Source organism: Myripristis murdjan, chromosome 19, assembly GCF_902150065.1.
Source record: "Myripristis murdjan chromosome 19, fMyrMur1.1, whole genome shotgun sequence".
NCBI classification, from domain to species: domain Eukaryota; kingdom Metazoa; phylum Chordata; class Actinopteri; order Holocentriformes; family Holocentridae; genus Myripristis; species Myripristis murdjan.
In genome coordinates this window covers 12,022,097-12,040,511 of record NC_043998.1, presented here as the reverse complement: position 1 = coordinate 12,040,511, position 18,415 = coordinate 12,022,097, and the positions used below count along the sequence as shown (strand labels likewise).

The following is an 18,415-nucleotide window of genomic DNA, read 5'->3' as shown; positions in this document are numbered from 1 at the left end:
GGAGAACAGCGACACTGAGTGCATTTATAATCACAATGGACAGCACTGATCAATACAGCCAATAAAAACACAAATACAACCAACAATTTATCAGGTGATATCATCTGATGGGAGCAATGACTGAATTATCAAATTGGACCTGCTCAGTAATATAGGCTCATGGGCCTGTACTCATAAAACTCAACAGTAAGAGCCCACTCACATTGGCAAGTTTGATCCGCGCCCAAGCACGTTTGCCCCTAAAATCCGGATTCTTTGACCAGTGTGATCGCTCCGTATCGTGCTTGAATACAGTACACTTCCCCCGCTCTGGCACGGTTGGAAGGGGTGTGCTTCAGCGCGGTACGGGCGCACACACGAGCACATGCACGGTCACGCACGCACTGCGCGGACGTAAAATCATGCAACTTTCCTCCTGCCTCTGCAAAATTGTTAAATGTGTGCAGCACGATTACCGGTGAATGGCCAGGTTGCGCAATCAATAATCAACCATGTTGTCTGTGTCGCTGTCCGTTGTGCTGCTGCAACCGCGTAAGTCGGTTTATAATGAAAGTACAGCAGTCTGTGCGCGGCGATCCGGCAGACCTGGCGCCGGCTGGCACTGGCCACAGCACTGCGCAGTGCGCGGCCACCCGGTCAGGTCAAGTCTGCCGGATCTGACAGGTGCCGCTCTGGCTGTCAGTTGGACCTTTCTGAAGAAGGAGGAAGTTACCTCCGAAACTGTCAAGGTAAATAAACATCCCATGTCTGATTAAAATGAACAAAAATGTTTTTTAGTTAAATGGAAGACATGATGAATGTATTTGAACTACTGATTTATAATCGGGCCATGCCTGTGTCGTATTTCAACGTGATGACGTGCATACCGGGGGCAATCGTGCTTGGGCGCGTTTGGGCTTTAGGTAATGTGAGTGCAGGCCAGCCGGGGACTGGGGGGGGGGGGGATTTTGGCTTTAGCACGATACGGGCCCAAACTTGCCAATGTGAGTGGGCCCTAAGACTGTTGTGCAATGTAGAATCTGCAGTATGGTAAAATGGTACATGCGATGCATTTCTGTAGCACTAGTTTGCCCACCACTCAAAGCACTTTACAACTTACTATCAGGTTTTTTTTATTGTTTAAAAAAAATGAAAAAAAGCTTTGGCTTGATTTTCAAGTATTTCCAAGTATTTTACGAATTAAGGATGTAATTAACACAGTATATATTCAATAGCCTCTCACAAAGTGAAAGCATCCTTACCCACTGTGGTCTGAAAAATCACCAGCTGGGCCCAACACTCATCATTTTACTCACCAAACTATGAAACCGGGAACTGAGAGGGGTACCTGTGCGTCGTTTGTGACTGCCAGACAGGAGATCTCCTCAGTGTGGCCCAACAAGTGTCTCTGACATCCCGTGGGAAGATATTCCACCACAACCACACTGCCACAAGAGTACATAAACAATCCTGCAACAAAAACGAATATGATGTCTGGTAAAGCACCTCATTTTTATATATGTTTTTTACATTTACACTTTGCATATTCCTATCAGTTAGGATGTTCAAGCTATGCAAATTCTATCTCCTCTTCTGGCTTGAAAGCTTTCTGGACCTCCTTAGGCTCTTTGAAAATGCACTTAAAAGAATTTTGCTTTGATTAGCGTGCCACATATTACAGTACCTGCAGCTACCAGGCACCTGGATTTCTCAGACAAGTAATGCTCAAAGTATTTCCCAACAAGATTTTGCACAGCAGTCATGATGGGTAAATGAGCCCAGGACAGCAGGGGTCAGTGATAATCACCATCTCATGGCTATAGCATAGCTGTTGACTGCAGAAGAAGAGGATAATTTGCCATGATGACAGATATTGCTGTTCCCTATATTCCCAGGCAATACAGCTTTAGGTTATTTCAGTCAAGACAACTCATGTACAGGAAATGATCAGACATGACAATGGATTTGACTTTGGTGGAATAGAAAGCTGTTGCACATATTTGGTTTCATAAATCGGTGCTGCATATACATATTTTGTAGGGATGAATACAATCCCTCGTCGAACATAAAAACAGTAAGATCTAAGCAGCTAGAGCTGAGGAGGAGGTGGGTTAAAGCTGTGCCGTAACACTTGAGAGGCAGTGGCATGGCAGCTAGACAAGCAACCTGTCAAGGTGAGCTGAGATGACATATAAAAGGCTTTGAATTTAGGGAGTGAGATAATGACTGGTTAACTATGAAAAGTGTGCCAGGCATGAACCAATCACCTAATGGAACCTTAAAATATTAACCTTGGTCTGGGCTCCACACCATATTTCCACGCCCATTGCCATTGTAACCAATCACTGCTTTCAGCCTCATGCCTTCCTCGCCTGGCTGGGGAGCCACAGCAGCCTGGACCAGAGAGAAATATTAAGAGTGTTATTTCACAACACAGACACAAAACTGAATTTACTAGCTATAATCTATACTTATATATCATCTCGTATTTTTTACCTGATCAAGAGCAGAGGCCTTGAAACGTGGATTGAAGTGTCTGTAACAGTCTGGACGTATTGGTGTCCTCTTTTTCAACTCTAAATGAACCATGAAAATGACATTCAAAGAAAGTTCAAGTAAACTCTACAAATACAGATTTACCTGGTTCACAAAGACCTTAAAGAGAAATTCCACCCAAAATACACAAACGCACACACACACACACACACACACAAAGATTTTTTTTTGTGTGAGTTCCTGTGCCCTTTATGTAGAAAAAAAATGACAGATACCCAACATTACAGTAACAGCCTTTGGGAGTAAAGAGCTTTGGTGCGGGAACTATTTCCTGCCCAACACCAACAAACTGTATTTATCTTTTATCTGCCCCAAGGAGTATCTGGATAGATCTGGATACACTGCACTAATGCTAAGTGGGATAATATCTATCTATGTCCGCCAGGCAGCAGCCCAGAGGAGTTCATGTGTTTGGTGGTGTGTGTCTATGTCTGTCTGTGTATTTTTTTTTAATATCTCATTGTAGCTATGTTCACTTCTTTACTCCTTTAGAAGTAATTGTGAATTTTGCTATTTTAAATCATGCTCTTTTTGAAACATGGTTTCTGCTGAAAGTCATGTGACTTCTAGCACAGAGCCAACAATGGCTCACGACCAGGGGTGCACCATTTTATTAAGGTGGGGGGAACCCCGGAGACTCACCTGGTAGAGTGCGTACCACTTATCAAGGCTGAGCCCCTACTGTGACGGCATGGGGTCAAACGCAAGCCCAAGCCCTTTGCTGCATATAATCCCCTCTCTCCCCCCTGTCTTTTCTGACTCTCTCTACTACAACTATCAAAAACAGCAGAAATGCCAAAAAAAAAAAGAAAATCTTATACAATCTTAATAACTATATATATATATATATATATACATATACACACACACACACACACACACACACACACACACACACACACACACACACACACACACACACACACACATATATATATATATATATATAAAGTTAATATTTTCAATACAGGACTGAATTATATTTGAATCATACAGTAATTTATTTTGTAATTTGAACAACACTGTATGATAAACTTGGTGCTCCTAAATTTTGCTCAGCACATAGGGTAGCCTTTAGTCCAGAAAAGAAGTGCACTCTTCTAGTTTTACAGATATTTTGGGTCAACTATTCTGTTAAGAAAATACTTGAGAGTTCATTTATTTTTAATTCTGAGTAACAATGCAGTGGGTTTATTTACCATTGTTCACTTGACTAGTATTCAGTGGAGAGGAGTTGGCCAGCTCTGTGACTTTGAGGAAGGAGACAGCAGGTTTGCAGTCAGAGGAAGGAGCTGGCCCAGTGGCTGGGACCGGGATGGGTGGAGAGATCTGGGCATCATCGTGATGAGAAAGGAAGCCCAAAGCTACAGGAGGAAAGGAAAGGAAAAAATGATTGAGTTAGAAAACAAACCTAATCAGTGAGCCCTTGTGTCTACTGGCTAGAGACAAGGACTAGGAACCCGAAGCACACTGTTGATGAAAAAGCTGTTAGTGCCTCTTGAGGTTGCTTAGCAACTACTGAAAACCTGAACCGTACCACTAGTACCTGAGTAGGTACTAGTGGAAAAGCGTCATTAGTGGTCATTGTTGTCAACAACCAATCAGATTTCTGTGTTCACTTCCTAGTTTCACGACCAATGTGAATTTGTTCCAACAACTCTACCTTATAAGTGCAAGATGAATGAGAGGCTGATTACAGCCATTCAAAACTTTGCAGTTTTCTACAAGTTTTGTGTGTTTTAAAAACTACAAGAATAAACGTTTCTAATACAGTGTTTAGCACGTTTGTATAATTTTTCTGTATATTTTGATTAATGCTGCCCAATCTGTTGAATTAACTCACAAGACCAATACAGAGGCTAAACAATCTCAGCCTCTCATGCCGTCCATATTCAGTCAGAATAGAGCAACCCATCATGAAGGGGGCACACAGTTATGTACAAGCAGCTATACAATTTTGTCACATACAGATAACAGACAGCGCGTGCTGATGGATATAATACAGGTTCAAAAGATATCCTCACCATCCTGGTCAACATGGTCTATGTCGCTGATGTCCAGATGTGGCGGTGGTGAGGAGGGAAGAGGCGCTGACTGTCGAGGAATCCCACTGGACAGCAGTATCCCATTTGCTTCAGCCTCTGGTTGATGTTTTAGTCCTATAAGAAAACATAGAACAACAACAAAGCATTTGCTGGCATTCAGAACATTTGCATCAGGTAAAAATTAATCGTTCAGACATGACTGCATAAAATCTTCACCTGATTTGGGAGGGGAGACGTGGCTTAGTTTGAGTGGTGAGCTGTGAGTTAAGACATAACAGAGTAAATTACATATTTACCACTGAAAACACACTTCAGTCACAAGAATCAGCCTCGTAGCATGGATACATACCGGCTATCAGTAAAAGACTCTGTAGGATGTGCAAGGAAGTCCCAGAGAAATATGGCATCCCCCACTGAGACCACACCCAGCTGGTCAGGGGTGAAGCTCACCTGACGAATGGGCTCACTGTGGCCTATGAACATCTGATGCAGAAATAGTGCACATTTAAGTTCACATGTTATCAGAAAATACAAAAACAGTGCAGCTAAATATGAATTCCAATACTAAAACTGGTAAAGAATCTCTGTTACCTCGTTTTCTGTGAAAAACTCAAACCTCTTTTTTTTTTTTTTAAATTGTATAATTACAGCATGTTAACTGTGCTCAACATTCAATTACTGCAATTGCAATGACATTACATGACAGCTATATGTTTCAGTAAGCAAAATTATATCTGTGTCAGTAAACCTTGCAGTGGGTTCAATCACAATACTGCCTGGATACCTACTGTACTTAGCTCATATCTACTTCTATACAACAGATAAAGAAGCAAGCTAGTGGTGTTGATTTTATGGAATGTAATCAGTGAAGATTTATAGTAAACACTCAAGTCAGTTCTCATTTCAATGACAGACATGCATTCCTTGTTTAAGACCTGTGAGTTGACATCAAGCTCCATGTTGTAGTCCCAGACTTTCACCGCGTTGTGTCCGGCTGTCAGCAGGAAGTGACTGTCCTCACTCACTGCCAGAGATGAACACTGGTGTTTGTGCACCTTAGACACCTGTTAGGACACCAAATATCCAATCAGCAACACACATTGACAAACAGAGCTTGTTCTATCAAAGTTAAGCATCAGTACCTGTCGGAGCAGACGGCCTGTCTTGGTGCTGACCCAGAGGATCTTATTAGCAGAGGTGGCAACAAGCAAGTGTGCAGTTGACGCTGGAGAGAAGCAGACCTTCAAGGCAGAGTCCAGACTGGTGGTGTCCAGGTCCAAAATACTCACATCCACACGGAGCAGCTAGGGACACCACAAAGCAATGTGGACACATCAACAACAACAAAAAAAACATGGCCTCCAAAGTTCAGGGTTTCTCTGTGAAAACCCGCAAAGAAAAAGCCATGTAGCTGATTCACCACTTGGTCTTAAGTCTGAGTGAAATTATCCTGTTCTAAACTTGCTGAGCCTGAGCTACACCAAAGGGCATCATGCTGAAAGGTTATGGTGTGTATGATACCTCATCCAGAGACCGTGCGTCAGCGATGGTGACAATGTACTCCGAGGGACCGACAAATGCCAGACAGCGGCTGTCACTGCTCACTGTGAGAGCGTCTGGAGCGCGCTCAGTGCCTCGGGCCACCACGTTACCTACCCAATGAGAGACTGAGTGAATCAAACCAGCAGTGCAGCTCAGCGGGCTCTGTGTAATATGCCAATTTTTATTTGTGATTCAAATGAGGGCTAGGTGATATATCAGTGATATATCAATACTGATATTGTCTGAAATTTTGAATTTCTTAAAATCATGACATGGAATTTATTGTCTTTTCCTGGTTTTAAAGGCTGATTTACACTAAATAGATGCAATTTATTGAACTGATTAGACTGCTCTAGCCTCTGTATGACTTGTCTGTACAAGCTTGTACATCATATCCACATTACCTCTTGCATATAAATATCTTCCAAAAGCTCTAACAGTCATCCCTACAATATGGTCATGGAGTTTCAATAGAGGTACTTAGTCAAATATATCATGATATTTGAGTTTGTGCATAGCACCCAGCCCTTATTCAAGTTGCTTTGCAATACCAGCACAGGCTGTACTGAACAGCTTAGCCAGCAAGTGCATAACAATTATCAATGAACGTCTGTATTACAATGATTTCAATTTAACTTCATTATTACAATAATTTCCAAAATAAAAATGTTATCATTTAATTGAAATAAGTGTATGTATTGCTTGATAGTGCTGGCAATTTAAATGACAACAATAATATTTTTCAGCTAAATGTCAATGTATAATTAATACCTACATAATTTAGTCATATCTACATAATTTAGTCATGTATATCTCTCATAATTACCTCACTATTAACTTAATCTAAATCATAACTTATAAAGGTACACAACAGGACTCTACAGAGAGTCTAGAGAGTAATGTTGTGTGTGTGTGTACATACACAGTACTCTGATCACATTGTGGTCCTCCTCAGAGGAGTTGTAGAGTGCAAGAGAGCCCAGGGAGCCGGCGCTGTACATGAAATCCCCATCTGGAGAGAAGGCAAGGCCCACCACTTCACCTCTGTGTTGCCTATAAGATGTATAAATAAACACACACACACACACACACACACACACAAACACACAACAGTCACTACTATCTTCTGGATGTTGCAGCTGTACTTGAAGGTTTGAAAGCTGTGAAAGCTCAAATGTATTTTAAACTACCTCCCACCTCCACATTTCAAATGAATTTTCTGAACAGGTGCAGTAACACGTCATGTCAAGTCATCTTGTCCAGTGCTAACAGGCAGCACAAAAACACTGTGCTCCATCAGGCAATCAGCTATGCCTTGCTGAACTTGTAATGTGGGATTGTCCTTACAAATTGGCATCCAGCTATTTTTTAAAATTGGACACAACCTGCCATACATCATGGTGAACACTGAGATCTTGCCCACGTAGGATCAGTGTGCTCATTAAAAAAGGAATCTACAGTTACTGGTGGTATTTTGAGTTCTGGTGTACATGATTTTTTCTCTTGCACAATTGTCTAAAAACAAACTGCAGGGATCAAAGTTCCTGTTTTAGTCAGGAAAATGAAATCATTTTGATTCCTGTGTTCAATTAAGTGCCCCCATCTACTACAATGAATACAGAGTACATCAGACCCCAGCTTTGTGATTTTGTTGGACGTACTTGTGTTCAGCCAGCAATTTGGCAGTGGAGATGTCAAAGACCCTGACGACACCGGAGCTAAAGCCACAGGAGAAGACCTGCAGGCTGGGATGGAAGGCCACTGAACAGGGGTTGTCCTCTGATACAAAGTCATACAACTGTGCACAGGAGACAACAGGAAGACAGACCACCCGTTATGCTGTGTATAGGCAAATTTTAAGTGAGCAGAGGTAATGGCACTTTCTTCAATGGCAGAGAATTCACTGCAGTTACAGGGACAACAATTACAGGCTGCCAAGTTGATTCTGAGCTGTTTCATAATAGCTTTGTCACTCAAACTTTGCAGAGTATACGTATGTAATGGGAGAGCCAAACTGAGAACCCTGCAATACAATCAATAGAAAAAAGACAAAGTAAAATTTAGAGGACAGAAAGCCAAGGTCTAAGAGCTTCCAGAATTGAAGAGAGGACAAGTACAGCTTATGTACAAGAGCATGACAGACAGTATTTAATGAGCACTTCATCTGAATGGAACCACAGTCATCTAGTTCCCCTTTTGATCGGCTGCCTTAATGTCTTCAGTGGTAGTAAGAATAACAATCTAAATTCATTTGCATACAAGATGAAGACAGTGGGAGTGTGAAAAATATAACTTGAATATGAAGCTATGATGTTAATTGTCAGAATAACACAACTTTACTTACAAATGGATAAAAACTAGCACATTAACTGAAATAAAATTTATCTTGCTGGATGAAAAGTAAATGCCAAACAAATACAAACAGTATGACTGAAACATAATGGCAGGGTTTTATAACTGCTGCCTGTATTATATGTTGTTGGTTGACCTGATGCAGGGAATCCATATTCCAGATGCGAACAGTGCCATCGCGAGAGGCTGTGGTGAGATGCCTGCGAATGCCGTCGACACTGAAGCCGAGCACACTGTCGGTATGTGATCTCATCAGCGTGCTGTAGCCACGGCTGCTCACATCCAGGTAACCCAGGTTACCAGTGGAGGTGGCCGCCAGAACCTGCAAGCTGTCAGCTGAGACTGACACCAGGCTCACAGGTCCTTCATGTTCTGGAAAAGAGTGATGTGTTTCTGAGTAATTCTCCAAATAAGTCTGTGTGAGGGTGTGAACAAGTGCTCACAATGTCTTGACACAGCATGTGCTAACAGGCTGACCTGAATGTCTCGAAGCTTCGCTCAATATCTAAATACTTTCTGTTTTTACATAATAGACACTGTGCATTTTCTCTTGATGTGAACAGATCCACTGTGGTGGACACTTGCTTCAAAAAAGCTGGATGAAGACTCCATGGAATAATTGCTGCCAAACCTTTGATGCCCAAAAGCAGAGCATTATCACAGCAACATGAGGCCAGAATCAGACTTACTAGTTTGCATGCATTGAAAGGAAGCTCATTCATTTCCAATGAGACAATCTGCTGCTACATTATTCCATTACAGATGCATTACATTGGATTTACTCTCTTTATGCACTGATTAGGCATGGGAAAAAACAAATGTTTTGCCCCATTTTAAATGGGTCTCTGAAGCTTTCCTGATGAAAGCATTTAGTCACTAAATCAAAGTTGCAGCAAAAAATTGTTCTAATCCTACAATCAATAACCACCAATCAGCTTCTTCTCGATACCTTTGAGCCATGACACACTTACAAAGAGGTCTGCACAGGAAACTTCATTACAGGTGGAGCGTGATTCTGGCACACAATGCCAATCAATGGATAAATCAATGAGCTTTGAGCTCTTTCATGCCTGCACACAACACTTGATTGTGGGTCTATTCAAACAATTTCTGTGTCCCCAGACTAAACATGTACATCAAATGAGCTCATTGATGATATGTCACCATTATCAGATCAGGACAACAGATGGACATCTCCACATATGTTGGATGTGGCTTCATGTTTGTGCAACCTTATCTTTTTAAACAGAACCTTTTGCTGTTACATCAAAGCAGACACAACCAATCTAACATTTTTGTAAACATGTTTTTATGTATCTATGGAGCCAATGAGCCCATATATCCACATGACATTCATAAGGGTAAAAAAAACATTTCATTTAAGGATTCCTACTGTTCAGAAATTCTCAGCCAAGAAATCATATCACAATCACTGTCAGCAGTACTACCTCTAAAGTAAGATGGTCTCTAACGTTTTGTATAATCTTAACAGAAAGATTTTGTTTAAATATCCCAAATAGCAATGTGATCAGTAACAAAAAAAAAAAAAACAGACAGAGGAATGGGATTCCAAAGTTAGAACTGAACACCAGAAAAACCACAGTAATGTCACCCATGTATCCATACACAATGTCTTGATTTTATTCCAGCCTATGGTGAAAAAGTAACATGTAGTGTTTGCTGCTGCTAATTATTATGCAAGGCCCAGAGTCCCTACCAGCTTCCAAGAAGACGGTGGAGAAATCAAGAGGCCAGAGCCGCAGGAAGCCATCCTCAGAGCCTGTGGCGCAGAATGACGATGACACGCTGATGCTGTTGATGGCAATGCCTGGACCTGAGACAATTAGAAATGTACAAAAATGCCTAAAACTCTTAGTGCAGGGTCTTTACAAAGTCTACACCATTGTTTATGTATGTGTGTTCTTTGTAACTGCTTTTTTAAAATTTCCCTCTTGCTATTTTTCTTAGGTTTAACTGCAGTCTTCTCCACCCATCATTAACCGACAAGGATTTTCTCTCCCCACCTCATTTGAGACCGACCTGTGTTAAGAGTCAATTTCTCCCTACGGTGTGTGTGTCGCTGCTGTGCAGGCTGCAGCCTCCTGACATTTTTTATGACCACTCTGCTGTAGTCAATCTCTAGAATGTGGCCACTTCGACTGCTGACAAATCTGTAGGGGAACACAAGTAGAGAGAAAAAAATGGCCATTTAAGAATTAAGTGTTCAGGGTAAGACTCAGAGTATAACAGTAAGTAAACCCTAATGGTTTAAGTGATTGAAGGGCGCAGGGACAATGTAATCAGGTCTCACAGTGTGCGATCATCAAGCTGATGGTCAGCAGAGTTTTCTTCTTCAAAGGCCACATCAGTGAAGTCCAGTGAGTGGTACTCGGCCAGGTTGACTGGACAAGAGCGCAGAGACCCATTACGCATTCGCCACAGACGAACATTGTCACGACCGCATGACACCATCCTGAAAGCAAATATCAATACACACACACACACACACACACACACACACACACACACACATTATCGTGTACATTCTATTGAGCTGATCATGTAAACAACTAATGCTGTTTACATGATCAGCTCTATAGTAGGTACAACACATGAACAGATATGCAAACCTGCACTCTTAACTATCAAATCAAATCTACAGAAAAAAAGAAATAAAAAGCATGGGACATTACCTTGTATCATCAAATAAGGCAACCTTCAGTGTGTGGATGTCCACATCTGTGTGTGCTTTGGCTAATATGGACACCTCTCCGCCTTTACTGACATTTGAAGTGTTCCATGCCACCACCATCTGTGAAAGGTTCAGTTAGGGATGCCAAAGAAAGAGTCAGCTCACAGTTTCACTGAATCATAGACTACCAAGTGGCAGCACAACTTGTGAACCTGAGATTTAGATTTAGTCAACTATGCAATAAGTAGCACTGTGCATCTAAATGATAATTAGAACAGAAGAAGATGATAGCAGGTTGCATTGCTATTAAATTTTTCATCTGGGTTCATTAATACACAGGGCTCTCTGTTTCCTCTACACGTTCTGAAAACATCTAGTCTGAACATTTTTTCCACCCAGTAAATAGTAGAAGAGGCCCTTGAATTTCCATAATTGCAAATTAATGCTTGTGATGCTTACTGTTTTATTTTGGCTGTCTTTGCCTACCCCACAGAGAACACCACCGCTGTATGAGAAGCTTTGAGATGTAGAGAGAAGAACAAAAAAAGAGGACAACATTTGAGTGAGGAGTGTGTGCTCCTGTGTGACTGCTGAGAGAGCGATGGTCAAGGTCAGCTTATTTCTCAGAATCCACGTGTAAAATAAAATGTGTGTATGTGCATGTGTGTGGTCACCTTAGAGAGGACAATGAATGAGTGTGAGTCCTGAACATGGCCAGGCAGTTTCCTTCGTTGTAGTTCCACACTCGCACTACACTATGGTTGCCAGTTTGGGATGAGGCCAGCACTGTGGTGTTGCCATTGAATGCTAGCGCTGATACCTTTATTGGAAACACATATAAAACGCAGTGTGGCTTGATATTAAATTAGCTGAATAACCAAACACAACAACGTGCATCACCACAACACTCTGTTCAGGATGCTGCCAGAATCAGCTCTCTGTCCAATTACAATGCACCCAGCTGCAATTTTGTGACTGCACTAGTCAATATAATAATTTACATATTTTATGATTATTTGTCCCAGCCTATGAATGGCATTTAGCTACAGGTAAGCAAAACACATCACATTTACCTTATCAGTGTGGCCGATGAAGAACCTCTGCTGGCTAGAGGATATCTTCATAGAGACGATGATGGCGTGACAGGGATACACCACTGCATCACCAGATTTGGTCCACAAAGCCTACAGTGAAAAAAATAAAAATACTAGACCCATAGCAGTCTTTTGCTGAATGAATATCTGTATTTTCATGTCTTTGATATTTATTAGGTAGCAGCTGTAAATTCCAAAATCAAAACGTATGTACATTTGGCTGGGCAACAAATTGAGCTCTGTGAGAACTTACACATTTGGTGCTGGCTCCTCCAAAGCCGATGATCTGGTTGAGCCTGAGAATTGGGTCTGGGAGCAGCTTCTAAAAAGGGAAAACAGAAAACTCAAATGCTAAAATATTGTAACCTGATCTCTTAGATAAATAATGTCTAAGCAGCTGTCCTATCTCACTCTGCTGTTCTGATCTCCTCTTACCTGCTGTTTGGTTTCCTTGGATGATGGTAGCTGGACAGGGTGTGAAACTGGAACAATCTGGAAATATTCCAAGATCAGTAAAGTGTGTCCAATGCCTTCACAAGACTGTACTTTATATAAAGCTGCATGAAGTCAAGAACATACTGGAGTGCTACATTAGTAGTCAAGTACATCCTCAAGTACAGAACATGGTACAGATTTTATGCAAAGAATGGAAAGGAGTGTAGAAAGGTTCAGCTGAGCAAGTGAATGACTGCATTTAACATCAAGTCAGTATGAAACTTCACCTTTTCCTCCTCGCTGTCTTCCCTGTGGGTGCTAAAGTCATCCTCAGGGTGCACATACACGTGTACTCCTCTGTTGTCAGCACCACCAGATGTCCTTGATGCTGGTCGGTGTGAAATGGAGCCTGATGACCCCTGCAGATGCTGGTCATCACCGTAACAAAACCAGTCCTCTTTGGAGGCCTTTCCATTCTGCACGGTGGAAACAACACCCCGCTCAGGCACACTGGTCACCAGGGGGGCTTGACTCCTTGGGAGCTGAGACAACAGGAGGAGAATAGCACATCAGGTAAAACTACGAGAAGCAGTCTTCAACAGAAAATCCTGTCCAGACAAAATAAAGACTCAAACTAGTTCCAGAAAAGAAACTGTTAATTGAAACCACAGAGGCTTGATAAGGTGGAAAATGTACAAATTAGTAGTTCTAAGGTAAATGTCTGTCTCACTGGTCTTGGTGAGGTGATCTGTTGGATCAGGGACACACGGTCCTGCACTGGTTTGCTGATGGTGACACAGCGAGACTCCTTTCTCATTGGGCTTTTTTGGGCTGGGAAAGAGAGACATGACAGCCATTGATCTACATACCTATCAAGACCTGCTCAGCAGTTCTTAAGCAGTGACTGGCAAGTCACTGCTTAAGAAAAATTTTTAAGCTCCTTTTAACTCACTGTATTTTATTTTGAAATAAATCAAATCAAATAATTGTAAAAGTATAAGCAATAGAAGTGGTGATGTGTACAAGTGTAAGAGAGAACTCATGTAAATGGGTTAGGACATTAGCATAACTTCAATAAAATGTATTATCTATTTTATGGAGAATTTGCCTTTGAAATATGACATCATAAAAACACTGAGGAACAAGCTCACCTGAAAAATGTGTAATTTGAGTGTAAAGGACAACAATTTGCATTAAATAAAACATATTATACTATATTATTGAACAGACAAATTATACTGTTGTTAGAAAAAAACATCAAAAATGTGCAGATTACCATTTAGTTTTAGCAAAAAATACCTCAAATATGAGTCAGAGCTGAAGTGGGGTGGCCAGGGCAATGGTTACTACAAAGATTAAAATTAAGTATGACTGTGAATGCACTACATTATTTCACTTACTAGACACAGAGTTGAGATTATCTTTCTGAATGGAGTCAAAGGGAAGCCTTGCTCCTTGCGAGGGAAACCTGTCGGAAAGGGACAACATGAATTATTCCACAGCAGCACAGCAGCACTGGCTGTTGATGTGAAAGTCCTCTGAATATATAACATACCAAAAATAAAATATTTCAACTAGTATTTGTAGCCTATTTATCTTATTGATCAGAGACATTTTCAAGCTGTGCTGGTAATTGCTATGCAGCATGACTTCCCATGCTTCACTGGTTGCTATGCCAACGCTTGTGGGAGGAAGCTAACCGATGATGTTTCATGTTTTCTGCTGTTTGTTGTTTATTTTTGTTCTGATAAATCGATAAACTCTGCTGTACTTTACGTATTCTATCTTACAGTTATGTCATCAATTTGTACAGGTATGTACATATATGTATTATGGCATTTCAATCAACTTTTTTTGATGTGCTCACTTTCTTTTTACCTGTGCTATCTATCTCTACCTCTCTGATTTGCAGCATTTCCAAGAAAACCTTGTAAAATGGGCTTTGACTTAATGCAGTGAGCTGTGGGCTATATGTGTAGGTAAAGACAGCAACAGCAATTGTGATAACTAAGGTACTGAGGGAAATTTCAGCAAGAAACCGACACCAGTAGCTCTTCTGCTACTGAGCTGTGAAGCCCAAATCTGTTCCCAGGTCTGGTCATCCTACCTGATGTAATCATACAGGTCGTGCCAGTGGTCTCCGTTGGGCACGGGGAAGGACATGTCCCTAGGCATGGGACCTGTACCCTGAGAGGAGGCCAAGCCCATTAGCTTGGCTTCACTGAAGGACACTCCTGTTGGAAGAGGAGACAGAAGGAGGAGAAAAGAACTTTTGAGAGGCAAAGAGAAAAACAAAACAAAACAAAGAAACAACCTTGGTCTATGAGCAGCAGCTGCCCCAGTTCAGCATGCATAAAGAGGACAGTTCACTGAAAAATCATGAGGTCACAGTCTGGATGAAAACAATCTGTCTAATATGACACTCACATTCTGAATGGCTTGTTAAATAAACAGAGCATTTTTTTACTCCTGAGAAATGCTCAGTGCTTTCATTATGACATGAAAAAGTTCTACCCTTTTCAAACTAATGAAACGAAACACTGGGTGAAACAAATCATTTTAATTCATGAATTCCAAACGTATTTCACAACATTCTCCTGATGAGTGTTTTGAATAAACAGGAGTGTGTTTAACAAGGCTCCTTAGCTCTCTAACAAAGAAGCTATTCACTCAGTTCTAAGACAATGAAAACCCCTTGAACTTTTTATTTATTTATTTATTTATTTTTAACTTTTGGCTCATTAGCAATGCTGCCTCAAACTACTACAAAAACACTGATGATGTCCACATACATATGTACAATCCATGTCTCCCTGTGTCCCCAGTCACATGGCAACTTCACAAAAGGTAGAGAAAAAGAAGACAGTATCCTTTTGGGAAGCCAGTCACAGTTTGATTTGAGAGTCTCACCAGGATCTAAAAGCAGGTCAGTGGTGAACATGTTCTTCACCGACATGTTGGCACAGAGTTTGATGCTCTTCAGGTGACTGTGGCAGCGGCTGAGGTAGACAGAGAGAATGTACTGCAGGTCTAACATTAGGCAGGTCCAACGCACCATAGAGGGGGCAGGACCCACCAGATCTGGAGCACACAAACATAAACAACATCAGCACGGTATGGAGAGATATCAGATTGTGTGTATTTACAAAAAAAAACAACAACTCTTGATTACCTTTGTATTAGCTGACTGATTTTAGAATGTATGGGTCAAGAGCATATAACAGGCTGTATGTTTTACCCCGTCTGGCTGACTTGGCTGTGCTTTCATAGACAGAGTCCTTCGCAGCTCCGCACAGGAAAGGAAACTGCAGCCACGTAGCTGTAGACTTGAACTCCTTGAACATGTTGGAAAAAGACACGCGGACAACCTGGCCCTCCTACGCGGCACACCAAAACACAGAAAGAGAAAGATAAAATGTACGTGACAGTGTAGAAAAAATATTTTTCTGAAGTTGGGGCTCAAAATATGTGGCATTTGTAATTATAACAGACTGTATTGTTGTCAACACCCCAAAGCTCTAAAATAACATTTATCAATGAGCTTTGAAATGCTGCTTGAATATCATATTGGAATTCAGTCTCAAGGCACAGAGTCAAAACTTATGAACATTTCAGTTGTGCTATTTCAACTGGGTATTTGTAAATTACTTTCCTCCAGTGCTGAATTTTTATTAGACTAAAATTAATTAAAATTAAGCTAATACAGACACTTTGAAATGTCTAGGTTTTACTTGGAAAACTAATGAGACAGAGCTTTGCAGGAAACTACTGGTGACTTAAAAAAAGTCCACTTTGCAGTAAGTTAGAAACTTGGTCATAACAATATCTCAACTCCTTGTTCCAGGCTACCTATAATGATGTAATGAGCATTAAGAGGCTTAGATGAATGTCCATTAAACATAATGATGTTTTCTCCCTGGTGCACAAATTAATGCACCAGAATCTTATAAATTAATGCACCAGAATCTTATAAAAGGCCAGTATGAGCAGGTTTCATCAAGGAGCAATGCTTAATAAGCAAGCAATCCCAAAGAGCTGTCATTCTGGGCCCATTAGTAACAGCTGTCACTGTGAGACATTAGCTCCCAGTTGGCACAGATGTGATTCCCACTAGAATGCAAATGATTCTGTCTTTTCTGTTTCTGTCAACCTGTATTCAGATTTTCTTAGCTGGGTCAGTCAATTGTGGGGTTTTCAGTAACATTTCCTAGACATGTGAACCACAATTCTTGTTACTGTTAGAGATGGCAGATTAATATCCACCAGAATGTGACTGCCAGAGCAAATACCACTGTGATGCATCCCAAGATGACCACTTCGGTATCACTGAGACAGCCACCAGATAAAAAAATTCAACCTGTTTTTTATATTGCATTTCATATATGTTTGGTATGATGGAGACTGCACTGAATAGCAGAAGGAGGAGCAGCCTGTTTAATGGCAACTTAATTAACAGAGCTAAAAAAGAAACATGGGTTTTCTGTCACATGCACAAAGTGTGCCAGGGTTAGGACATCAAACCAGGTCCAAAATATTACCTCTGCAGCAACATCCAGGTGCACAACAAAGTACTTGGCAGGTGTGGGCCTGAACAGCAGGTAGAAATAGTGCCCTGTTAGCCCCAGCGACTGACTGCTGCTTTTAGGTATAAGGATGTAATTACTGGCTGGAACAGGCCCCTTAATCCGCAACACTGAACACTTCAGTGTCTTGTCCTGGCAGAGCACATGGAGAATGGGATTAAACATTTAATGGATTCAATATCATTAAATATTCAATGGGATGAAATATTTTAATACCTCAATCTCATTGCAATATCAGTGTTTCACGGAAATAAAATCCCTTGATTTTATTGGAATAAAGAGCACAAAATTTATGAAGTTAAAACAAACTTTGCTCTTGAAAATACATTTTTCATTAGAGTTTTGAAATTCTTTTTACGAAATCAACAGATGAAAAAATACAGGGATTTTGATTATGACATTTCCAGGTACATCATCTCGATTTTCTACTTCATTTAAAGCAGAACTGAGGGGTTCAATCTTTAAAGTAAGGTCTCCTTAGGGAATGTGGTCTGTGTTCAGGAAAATGTCAAGTAAAACTATGGACATGTTAAATGAGTTAACGTTACCGTGTATGTCGCCACATCTCCTTCTTTTGCTGACTTTTTCCACTCTTCAATCCTCACATGTTTGAATATGTTGACGTATGGGTGCTGCCAAACTGCGAAAACATGGTTCAGTCGACTTTATGGCGATAGCTAACAGCATGACAACTTTGTAGGCAAACATAGCTACACAGTGTTTCTTTGCTGTACACTTAGAAACTTTATAAGGTTACCTCTGGAGGCCATTGGAGGCGAATGTCACACACAGGAAATCCACCTGTTGATGCCTCAATCCTGTTAGCAAAGATCAGCACCGAGCCAGCGGCTAACCTGGCTAGTGTCCGGGGTTACGACAAGTGCCCAAGTACAGCTAAACCTTCAGCTAAGTGAGGAAAGGGGAAAGCTCCTTCTGCTCCTCAGTGACTGATATGATGAACATATTTTGTTTCACGTCATTATAAAATGTCACGGTCTCTTCAGTCCTGCGGGACACCGAGGAAACAATAGCTTCGCTTTTCCATCACTGGAGTTTCGCTTGAGTCCTCGCAACTCCCGCTCCAGCCTCCGCCGTTTCCAACGACAACGCGTCGCTCGTGACGTGGCTACGCTTCCA

The 18,415-nt window shown here is 41.2% G+C and overlaps 1 protein-coding gene across 1 annotated transcript in view; it reads right to left on the bottom strand.

The window, feature by feature from the left end:
- wdr90 (WD repeat domain 90) overlaps positions 1 to 18,352 on the bottom strand; it is a 28,500-nt gene extending 10,148 nt beyond the window's left edge. The window contains exons 1-31 of the mRNA XM_030078655.1: positions 18,036 to 18,352; positions 17,827 to 17,918; positions 17,234 to 17,410; positions 15,934 to 16,072; positions 15,606 to 15,776; positions 14,803 to 14,929; positions 14,096 to 14,163; positions 13,426 to 13,526; positions 12,983 to 13,237; positions 12,696 to 12,752; positions 12,514 to 12,582; positions 12,240 to 12,350; positions 11,841 to 11,986; positions 11,626 to 11,683; positions 11,168 to 11,286; positions 10,786 to 10,947; positions 10,515 to 10,645; positions 10,192 to 10,308; positions 8,611 to 8,846; positions 7,784 to 7,920; positions 7,045 to 7,175; positions 6,102 to 6,232; positions 5,723 to 5,884; positions 5,516 to 5,644; positions 4,930 to 5,063; positions 4,797 to 4,837; positions 4,560 to 4,694; positions 3,735 to 3,899; positions 2,476 to 2,555; positions 2,271 to 2,373; positions 1,328 to 1,449 (exon numbers count right to left, since the gene is read on the bottom strand). Of these exons, the coding sequence (XP_029934515.1) occupies positions 1,328 to 1,449; positions 2,271 to 2,373; positions 2,476 to 2,555; positions 3,735 to 3,899; positions 4,560 to 4,694; positions 4,797 to 4,837; positions 4,930 to 5,063; positions 5,516 to 5,644; positions 5,723 to 5,884; positions 6,102 to 6,232; positions 7,045 to 7,175; positions 7,784 to 7,920; positions 8,611 to 8,846; positions 10,192 to 10,308; positions 10,515 to 10,645; positions 10,786 to 10,947; positions 11,168 to 11,286; positions 11,626 to 11,683; positions 11,841 to 11,986; positions 12,240 to 12,350; positions 12,514 to 12,582; positions 12,696 to 12,752; positions 12,983 to 13,237; positions 13,426 to 13,526; positions 14,096 to 14,163; positions 14,803 to 14,929; positions 15,606 to 15,776; positions 15,934 to 16,072; positions 17,234 to 17,410; positions 17,827 to 17,918; positions 18,036 to 18,048 (3,819 nt within the window). The 5' untranslated portion in view covers positions 18,049 to 18,352. The remainder of the gene's footprint in view (positions 1 to 1,327; positions 1,450 to 2,270; positions 2,374 to 2,475; positions 2,556 to 3,734; positions 3,900 to 4,559; positions 4,695 to 4,796; positions 4,838 to 4,929; positions 5,064 to 5,515; positions 5,645 to 5,722; positions 5,885 to 6,101; positions 6,233 to 7,044; positions 7,176 to 7,783; positions 7,921 to 8,610; positions 8,847 to 10,191; positions 10,309 to 10,514; positions 10,646 to 10,785; positions 10,948 to 11,167; positions 11,287 to 11,625; positions 11,684 to 11,840; positions 11,987 to 12,239; positions 12,351 to 12,513; positions 12,583 to 12,695; positions 12,753 to 12,982; positions 13,238 to 13,425; positions 13,527 to 14,095; positions 14,164 to 14,802; positions 14,930 to 15,605; positions 15,777 to 15,933; positions 16,073 to 17,233; positions 17,411 to 17,826; positions 17,919 to 18,035) is intronic.
- Between the last annotated feature and the right edge of the window lie 63 nt (positions 18,353 to 18,415).